This window comes from Hippoglossus stenolepis, chromosome 24, assembly GCF_022539355.2.
Source record: "Hippoglossus stenolepis isolate QCI-W04-F060 chromosome 24, HSTE1.2, whole genome shotgun sequence".
Taxonomy (NCBI): Eukaryota; Metazoa; Chordata; class Actinopteri; order Pleuronectiformes; family Pleuronectidae; genus Hippoglossus; species Hippoglossus stenolepis.
Window position 1 is genome coordinate 2,621,394 of NC_061506.1, and position 9,905 is coordinate 2,631,298.

Below are 9,905 nucleotides of genomic sequence, written 5' to 3' on the forward strand. Positions count from 1 at the left end.
CCCGATGTGTGTTCCTGTATCACCGGTCAATATTTCTTTCCAAAGATTTCTCCCATGGAGGCCGTCTCCTCTCTGGCCGAATGGGTCAAACTGCTCGTAAACACCCTCTGAACGTCACTTAGCACATCTGCTATCGACGGGCTCATTCCGCTGTTTCCACTTTAGTACGTCAGCGTGTTGCATGTAAAAATAGACATCTGCATACATGACGAACACGTGTGGAACTGTACCAGACGTGTTGCAACCATTTCTCTTGGTATGTACTTTTCACTGGAAATACTTCAACAACTTCCAGTATGATTGATTTCCTGCACCAGGTGAGAGCAGGAGTGCAGCTCATATGCCCCATATGAACTTTTCACCAGCAGCTGTCTGCAGGAGTTGGAAACTGGGCCCAATCCTATTAGAGGGAATGGGTTAGTGCCTATAGGAATCTTCGTAAGCAGCACAACATCACCCACCAAGCTGAGGTCACAGCGGGGGCATGTTTGCGTGCGTGGCAGCCAAGTAAATCATCCGTCAAACACGCCAGCCATGAGGCTAAAGCTTACCGAGCAGGCCACAGTCGTAGGGAGACACACATTCGGAGGGGCTTAATGGAGAGTGGTGGCACGCAAAGACGCCGCGCCAGGAGCCTCACGATGGAATCCAGGAGAAAGGGCCTGAGCGAGGGAAGAGACCTGCATGGGTTCACTTCCCTCGGACATCAACAGCAGGTGCAAAACAGCCGAGAGCTCGACAGGAGCGAGGAACGACTCCTGTGACGCTGAGGTGTTCACCAAACAGAATCCAAACCACATCGTCTTATTAACGTCACGTTTGCTGTAAACAGAGCGAGACCTTTGCTTTCACGCCTCGTGATGACACAACTAAACAAGACGTGTCCCTGTTGTGTGTTGTGAGTCAACTTTGAAACGTCTATTTGTCTTTCCAACACAACGTGCACGTCACTCTCGTTCTTTTTCTGCCCCACTGAGGAGAGAGCTGAAGCTGGGAGGTCCGCAGGGTCTCAGGCGGCTTATTGTTGAAACAGCCAAAAGGTTGCTGGTTCGATCCCCAGCTCCTCCAGTGTGAGGGTCCCCTGATGGCAGCGTGTGAATGTTCTCCCTAACTACTAAACAAATAGCTTCATTGTTGTAATAAAGTAAATTTTTCATGCATCTGTACTTTACTTAAGTAGATTTATTTTGGGTATATCCCCAAAGTGTATTTCATTACATATTAATGTCTATTAATGATCACTAGTTCTTTTCTCCTGTTGACAAACAAACAAACAACCTCCTTGATAATAATTAAAGAACATGAATGAGCTCAGTGGAATCTAATGACACTGGACGCGTTCGAAGCTCACGCCCCGTTCCACAGATTTTAAGATAAACTTCCGGCTCAGCGTGTTGGCACCTTCGTGTGGTTTGGATCAAAGTCTGATCCAAGGTGTCACTCTCCCTGACAACAATATAATTAGATTGATGTGTAACCAGTTGTTTTGGAGCAGAGCTTCATATCTGATCTTGCACCAGATGAATCAGAGGCAGATGTTGTTTTCACCGTGGCGGCTGCTACTGAAGGTGAAGGTGAAGGTGTCGTCCCGGCTGAGGGTCGGGACGGGAGCAGGAATCACTGTCACCGAGTTCAGAGAAAACGGATAATGAGAGAACAGCAATGTTCAAAATACAGTGTGACTGATAACCTGGCAATGAACTGTACAACACTGCGTTTTCTGTCTATGTGACCTAATGTCTTCTCTCTCCTCCTCTTCCTCTTCATCACTTAATGTCTCATCAATACCTGACTTCATGTGTCATGATTCTGGGCCACGTCTTATCAGAGTAATCTTACATCCACAGATCCCACATGTCAGATGCTACAGGTAAGTTCCAGCATGACAGCAGCTCTCGGTGTTGATTGAGGAGGGAGGAGTCGGGTTGGAACATGAAAACGAGCGACTCATCAAACAATGACTCAGATAAACAAGTTGTTGATGGACGACGTGAAGCTTCACAATGACAATATAACTGACAGCTAATTATTATTTTATTAATCCATTAAGCAAAAGGTGTTTGTGAGATCATAGTGACCTTTGACCTTTGACCTTCACCAAAACATAATCACTTCATCACACATGGTGCAGAGGAAAATTTGTTCCTGTTTTGATTTATTCCTTTTGAATAAATAACCCATCATAACATTATGTAACCATATGATGAGAAATCTTCCCTCTGATCAGCTGATACCCAGTTGGTGTTGTACAGTCTCCTAACGTGACCTCGACCTTCTGTGTGGGACCATCTGCTTCACTCTGTAGGTGCAGGGGCCGTTGTCTCAGACTCGGGGTCACCGAGGGGCCGCCGTGGCGTTCGCTCTTCCTCAACACGATGTAACGGCGCAGGCGGCCTGAGCGGAGCGGAGAGCGGTCAAGGATTTGATCTGGGATTCATGTGGAGAGCGGTTATGACACAGCGTGTTATGACAGAGGGGGAGAGACAGACAGATATTAAAAAGTTTTAAAAAAGAGGATGGACCACAGTCTGGGACGTGGCGATGTGTGAAGCTGCTCTAATTTTAGCCCAAGGTCAGCGGGTAGTGTCCTGTGGTCCGGCCTGGCCCGCACCCAGCCCGCCGACAGAGCAACTGCTTTGTGTTGAGCGGCTCATGGGAACAGGAGCTCCATGTCCTCAGCTCTCCTGGCGTTTGAGTCAGATTATGAGTGAGGAGTTCAATCAGGCCTCGAGGCGCCGGAGCATCAAAACCATTCTCTGGCAACCATTGTGTTGATAAAACAGCTGCTGGGAACACATATTACACATCACACATGTGGGTACACACTGTGCTGAGAACACTGCACGTCACTCATGTAGCTTCAGCCTCTGGGCCTGGAGCCTGGAGTCGTCTATCAAAACACAACAATACCAAATGGCTTCATTTTCTTTTGCCTTTACTTTTAAATTAAATGTTATTATTTTATCTGTTTTATCATTTGTCGTCACTGGTTTAGATTTTATCAATTGTTGTTTTTGATTTTTGAAATGTCTGTTTTGCAAAGTCCTATATAAATATAGAATAAATCTACAACTACTGCAACTTTGCAACTTTGCACACTTGTCTCTTGTTCATAGTTTTTCATCTCTCATATTCAGTTATGATATTTAGTACTTTACTGAGTATTCTCTGCTTCATCATCGGCCACGTCCAGGAGGACTTTAGCTCTGTTACTCTGACCAATCCCCCCCCTGTGCCTCACTGGCAAACTCTCACTAAGTCCCCCCCCCTCTCGGTGCTGGTAGGAGGTGATGCGTGCCACGGAAGCAGTGACGTCAGTTGTTTACTGTCTTGTAGGTCACAGCTCGTTGCAGTGCAGCAGCACATCCAGCAGGGCTTATGTAACTCCCCTGTGCTGCTGCATGACAGCATGACAGGCCAGTTACTGCAGTGTGTGTGTATGTGTGTGTGTGTGTGTGTGTGTGTGCACGACATCACCCACTACACTCACATCAGGACAGGTGCATGCACACACACACACACAGTGCACAGACACACACATTGCACAGCCTCCCCCCCCCCTGCACGGCTCACAGTGTGTGTAGTGTAGGATCACTACCTCCACACACATCTCCCAGCATCCTCCACTGCAGCAGCAGCAGCAGAGAAGTAAACAACCCTGGCTGTCATGTGACCCAGAGCTGCGTGCAGCCCTGCTCCTCTTGCACAGACACATCGCGCCCCCTGGTGGCTGCAGCAAGCAATCAACATTACCTTAATGTGTGTAATTGTACTGTAGCGCCGTCTTCGTTGTGCCTTCTGGTGGCAAATGTAAGTACTGACAAATCATCATTAATTAGGGCCCGAGCACCGAACAGTGGGAGGCCCTATTGAAATTGTAATTTTAAATATAAAATTGAATCTAAAGCTTCATAAAAAAATATGGATAAAATATTAGGGACACTTTTTCATAAACTGGAATCACAGAAAAGTGTCTACGAGATGTAAGATAAGATAAAACTAGAAATATGATGAATTGTGATATTCTGTTCATGCACCCTCTGGTGGTGAAAAGGAGGAAACGCAGGACTGACATGTTTTCTAATTTTAAATATAAAACTGAATCTAAAGCTTCATAAAAAAATATGGATAAAATATTAGGGACACTTTGTCATAAACTGGATTGACAGAAAAGTGGCTACGAGATGTAAGATAAGATAAAACTAGAAATATGATGAATTGTGATATTCTGTTCATGCACCCTCTGGTGGTGAAAAGGAGGAAACGCAGGACTGACATGTTTTTCTAATTTTAAATATAAAACTGAATCTAAAGCTTCATAAAAACATATGGATAAAATATTAGGGACACTTTTTCATAAACTGGAATTACAGAAAAGTATCTACGAGATGTAAGATAAGATAAAACTAGAAATATGATGAATTGTGATATTCTGTTCATGCACCCTCTGGTGGTGAAAAGGAGGAAACGCAGGACTGACATGTTTTTCTAATTTTAAATATAAAACTGAATCTAAAGCTTCATAAAAACATATGGATAAAATATTAGGGACACTTTTTCATAAACTGGAATCACAGAAAAGTGTCTACGAGATGTAAGATAAGATAAAACTAGAAATATGATGAATTGTGATATTCTGTTCATGCACCCTCTGGTGGTGAAAAGGAGGAAACGCAGGACTGACATGTTTTTCTAATTTTAAATATAAAACTGAATCTAAAGCTTCATAAAAACATATGGATAAAATATTAGGGACACTTTTTCATAAACTGGAATCACAGAAAAGTATCTACGAGATGTAAGATAAGATAAAACTAGAAATATGATGAATTGTGATATTCTGTTCATGCACCCTCTGGTGGTGAAAAGGAGGAAACGCAGGACTGACATGTTTTTCTAATTTTAAATATAAAACTGAATCTAAAGCTTCATAAAAAAATATGGATAAAATATTAGGGACACTAATATTATACTATCATAAACTGGATTGACAGAAAAGTGGCTATGAGATGTAATTAATTCATTAATCCTTTAAATGTGTATTTACTTGTATTACTGTCAAGAAAATACAGTTAATAATTAATATTATTATTTGTATTATTATTGTTGTTGTTGAGGATGATTACAGTAAACGCACAAGCAGGGGAAATGCAGTTTAATATAAAAACGTGTACAACAGCGCGCAGCACTCAGATAAACTTACATCACAGACATAATTAATCATTTCAGATGAAACATTAAAAGATGTGACGTGTTTAAAATGTGACGACTTTTTCAAAACAACAAAAAGAATCGACGCGGTATCGGAACTAATGTTCGGCTCGTGTTTCCAGGGGGACGCTTTAAACTCAGGTACCTGCTTTGACAACAAGGAAGTGGACTTTCTCTCTCTCTGTGTTTTTGTTTGTTTGGAGGAAATAAAGAAGGTAATGGCGAATTTTATGGTTAATAGTTAATTGTAATGTTAATTTTACAACATGTGTCGTCGCTGGGCTTCAAACTGAGTTAAAGAGCGATTTGTTTTTAAAATAAAACGAATTAAAACGCTTCGTTTATCCACGTTTTGTTTTGTGTGAAGATAAAATCACATTAAGGTGATTTCAAAAACCATATATATAATATACAAATATAAAAAGTTACTCATTTATCTGGACAAACCGTTTTTATTCAGTCTATTGACCAAACATGTCCGGGCATAATTCGACAACTGTGACTTTTATTTTGAAAATATCACTGGAGTTGTAGTTTTCTCTCCTCGTGTTGATGTAAATATATTTAAACGTATATTTATGTCTCTGTTCAGTATTAAATCCTCCATCACCAGCTCCCCTCAATGTGAATCTGTCAGAATTGATTATTCAGCTCGTTTCCTCTGTGTTACAGATCTCACCATGGAGGGACCTTCCACGAGTGACGCTGCTGCAGAACCGTCTGTCGGAGCTCAGGTTCCTTTCCTTCACCTGTGCACCACTCTAGAGAAAATCCAGAAGTCTAAACTCCGTCCTGATAAATCCAAGATCCTCAGAGATTTCATGGAGTCGTGGAGGAAGTTTCACTCGGCCCTCCACAAAGACAATCCCAAGACCACTGACTCGTTCTACCCAGCCATGCGCCTCGTCGTTCCCTCGTTCGAACGAGAGCGGATGGCTTATGGCATCAAGGAGAACATGTTGGCGAAACTCTACATCAACGTGTTAGGCCTCCCACAGAACGGCCCAGAGGCCAATAAGCTGTTGAACTACAGAGCTCCGACCACGTCCCAGGGGGAAGCTGGAGACTTTGCGGGCATGGCGTACTTTGTGCTGAAGAAGCGATGCACCAGCCAAGGAAGCCTCAGCATCAAAGAAGTCAACGACTTTCTGGACTCGGTGGCGATCAACAATGGGAGCAAGCAGAAGGATCTTGTGAAGAAGAGTCTGCTGCACATCATCACCCAGAGCTCCGCCCTCGAGCAGAAGTGGCTCATCAGGATGATTCTGAAGGACATGAAGCTCGGGGTCAGCAAAGAAACTGTTCTCCAAGTCTTCCACCCAGATGCTGCTGAATTCTACAACGTCAACACAGACTTGAACAAGGTTTGCCAGCAGCTCCACGACCCGTCCTTGTCTCTGAGTGAAGCCTCCATCGGGCTTTTCTCTGCCTTCAAGCCCATGTTAGCAGCTATGGCTAACATCCGCAATGTGGAGAAACAGATGGGCAACAGCCCCTTTTACATCCAGACCAAGCTGGACGGGGAGCGAATCCAGCTGCACAAAGACGGAGACGTGTACAAATACTTCACTCGGAATGCTTTTGAATACACGCAGCAGTTTGGAGGATCGCCACTGGAGGGCTCGCTGACACCTCACATCCATAATGTGTTTAAAAGTCATGTCGTGAACTGTATCCTCGATGGGGAGATGATGGCGTACAACTCGACCACAGAGACCTTCATGCAGAAAGGGAGCAAGTTCGACATCAAGAAGCTGATGGACGACTCTGGGTTGCAGACTTGCTTCTGTGTGTTTGACGTGTTGCTAATCAATAACCAGAAGTTTGGCAATGAAACGCTGAAGAAGCGCTACGAGGTCATTAACACAGTGTTCACGCCAGTTAAAGGAAGGATTCAACTGGTGCAGAAGAGCGATGCCAGAACCATGCAAGAGGTGGTGAATGCCCTCAACGATGCCATAGACAGCCGAGAAGAGGGGATCATGGTGAAGGATCCTTTATCCATCTACAAACCCGACAAACGAGGGGAAGGATGGCTGAAGATAAAGCCAGAATATGTCGATGGCTTGATGGATGAACTCGACCTGCTGATCGTTGGCGGCTACTGGGGGAAGGGGAGACGAGGCGGCATGATGTCCCACTTCTTATGTGGCGTTGCTGAGGCTCCGAAGCCTGGAGAGAAACCCTCAGTGTTTCACTCGTTCTGTCGCATCGGCTCCGGCTACACCATGAAGGAGCTGTACGACCTTGGTTTGAAGCTCGCCAAGCACTGGAAGGTTTACCGGAAAAATGACCCCCCAGCTTCCATCCTGTGTGCAACAGAGAAGCCAGAAGTCTACATCGAGCCCTGCAATTCTGTCATCATCCAAGTGAAGGCGGCGGAGATAGTCGGCAGCGACATGTACAGAACCAGCTGCACCCTGCGCTTCCCAAGGATCGAGAAGATCCGCGATGACAAAGAGTGGCACCAGTGCATGACGCTGGCGGAGCTGGACCAGTTCCGCAGCAAGGCGCTGGGGAAACTCGCCTCGCGCCACCTCAGCATCAACAACGAGGAACCACAGAAGAAGAAGCGCAAGGTGGCGCCCAAACCCAAGAAGGTGGTCGGCCTCATCGACCACTTTAAGCCTCAGGACCTCTCCGGGGTTACCAAGGAGACGGATATGTTTGAGGATGTGGAGTTCTGCATCCTGAACGGCACCGAGGATCATCCCAAGGCCGAGCTGGAAAAGGGCGTCGTCAGGTACGATGAAAAGCTGTGAATCAGTAATTTGTTGAAACCATAGACGTAATTATCTGTTTTTTAAATGCTGCACTTCAATGTTGGCGGCTGAAAAAACGTTAGACCTCAGTTTATTTATTAAAAAAATATGAAAATAGCTTTAAGTTTTTACAAAATATCATATTGTAAATATCTGGTGTCCTGTCCATGTTAGGTGCGGAGGAATCGTGGTTCAAAACCCCGGACGTGACACCTACTGTGTGGTCGCCGGCGTGGAGAACATGCGCGTCAAGAACCTGATTTCGGCCAACAAGCACGACATGGTTTGGGCGTCCTGGCTGCTGGAGTGCCTGCAACAGAAGGAAGTGGTCCCATGGCAACCGCACCACATGATCCACATGTCGCCCTCCACCAGGGAGCACTTCGCCAAGGAGTACGACAGCTACGGCGACAGCTACCACGTGGACACGGACGAGCAGCAGCTGCGTGAGGTGTTCAACCGCATCGGCAGCGGCAACCAGCAGGCAGCCGCGAACGTCGGGCAGGTGGAGCAGCATTACAGCTGGGACGACCTTCCCACCAGCATGTTCAGACCCTTCAGGGTTTACATGGACAGCTGTGCTGACGTAGGAGAAACCAAAACCGCCATAGCTGGGTCCTGTTTGGACATCAGGGCGCTGGAGTTCCGTTACCATGGAGGCAGAGTGGAGCAGAAGTTGGAGGAAGGAGTCTCTCATGTCATCATCACAGAGGAAACAAGGCTTCTGGTTTTAAGGACTTTGAGGCGAAGCTTCATGAAGAAGTTTAAGATTGTGAGAGACTCTTGGGTGAGTGACTCAATCAAAGCAGGATATGTGATGAATGACAATAATTACTTAGTTTGACGAGTCTTCAGGTGATGACGCTGGAGGAGAATCCTCGTTTTTAGCATTTTAATTCATTCAAATAAAGGGATTTTAATCAAATCAAACAAACCATTAAAAGAAAAATAAGAGATTTGATTTTAAAAAGCGTTTAACAGGGCTTTCATGGAAATGTAATGTTTTCTAAATGAGTCATTAAGGCTCCTCGGTGTCGGTTTGTCTTTTTAGCATTCAGAATCATTTTATTATGAGGTTTTCAAATCTAGAAGCCAATTCAGTTTTTTCCCCTAAAGCCAAAAACTATAAGCTGAGCAGTTTTCAGACTCTGGAGAAAAACAGTCTGACTCGTTCACAACAACAGGAACATGTGGGGAACATTCAGGTGAGGGGCGGAGCCTGTAGAGCAGCAGGAGGCCGGACATTGACGTATACATTTTTCGTCTTCATTTTCCTGCCGTATCCTCACATGGATTCACTCTGATATTTTCCGGACCTTTCATGAGGAGGCTTGCAGGGAAAGTTCTGGAAAATCTCTGGAGCAATTGACTCGAGCATTTGCGTTCTCATAACCAGCTCCTCCAGAAAATTTCAGGAAAACGTCCAGACTTCAGTGCAGGTCTGAAATCAGCTCAAAGCAGAAAATGTAAAACTGCAGAATAATTTATTTCTCTGTCTGTGATCGGTGCCTTTATGCTTCTGTGTCTTTTTATTCACACAATAAATACAACTCTAATAATAATAGTTTTTGTTTTTTAAAATTAGTAATTAACTTTAAACGTGTGTGTGTGAAGGGATGGCCTTTGCCTCCGCTCTGTAGCTGGCGCTCCGCTGGCAGAGAGAGACCGAGGGGCACCACAGGTGTACGTCAAAACCACTTCAGCTCAAGGCCCTTCAACCAAGATGTCGCCATTTCTTTCCCGTCTCCAGAAATGTCACCAATGTGCCCTGGGACTCATTGATATGTTATAACCTTCATCGCCGTCGCCTCGGGGGTGCAGGGTGCCGCCTGTGGTGTCCTGGGCATTGCAAATGCCGCATGAATACATTGTCAAAGTAAAAGTGATGAAGTACCTGTTCCTAATCATGTCGTGTGAATAATCTCTAAAGGG

The 9,905-nt window shown here is 45.0% G+C and overlaps 1 protein-coding gene across 1 annotated transcript; it reads left to right on the forward strand.

Moving 5' to 3' along the window:
• The first annotated feature begins 5,334 nt into the window (after positions 1–5,334).
• Positions 5,335–9,519, forward strand: lig4 (ligase IV, DNA, ATP-dependent). Its single transcript, XM_035149923.2, has 3 exons — positions 5,335–5,426; positions 5,884–7,954; positions 8,148–9,519. Exons 2-3 carry the CDS (start codon positions 5,892–5,894, stop codon positions 8,815–8,817), a joined length of 2,733 nt encoding a protein of 910 aa, XP_035005814.1. The 5' UTR covers positions 5,335–5,426; positions 5,884–5,891; the 3' UTR covers positions 8,818–9,519.
• The last annotated feature ends 386 nt before the right edge of the window (positions 9,520–9,905 follow it).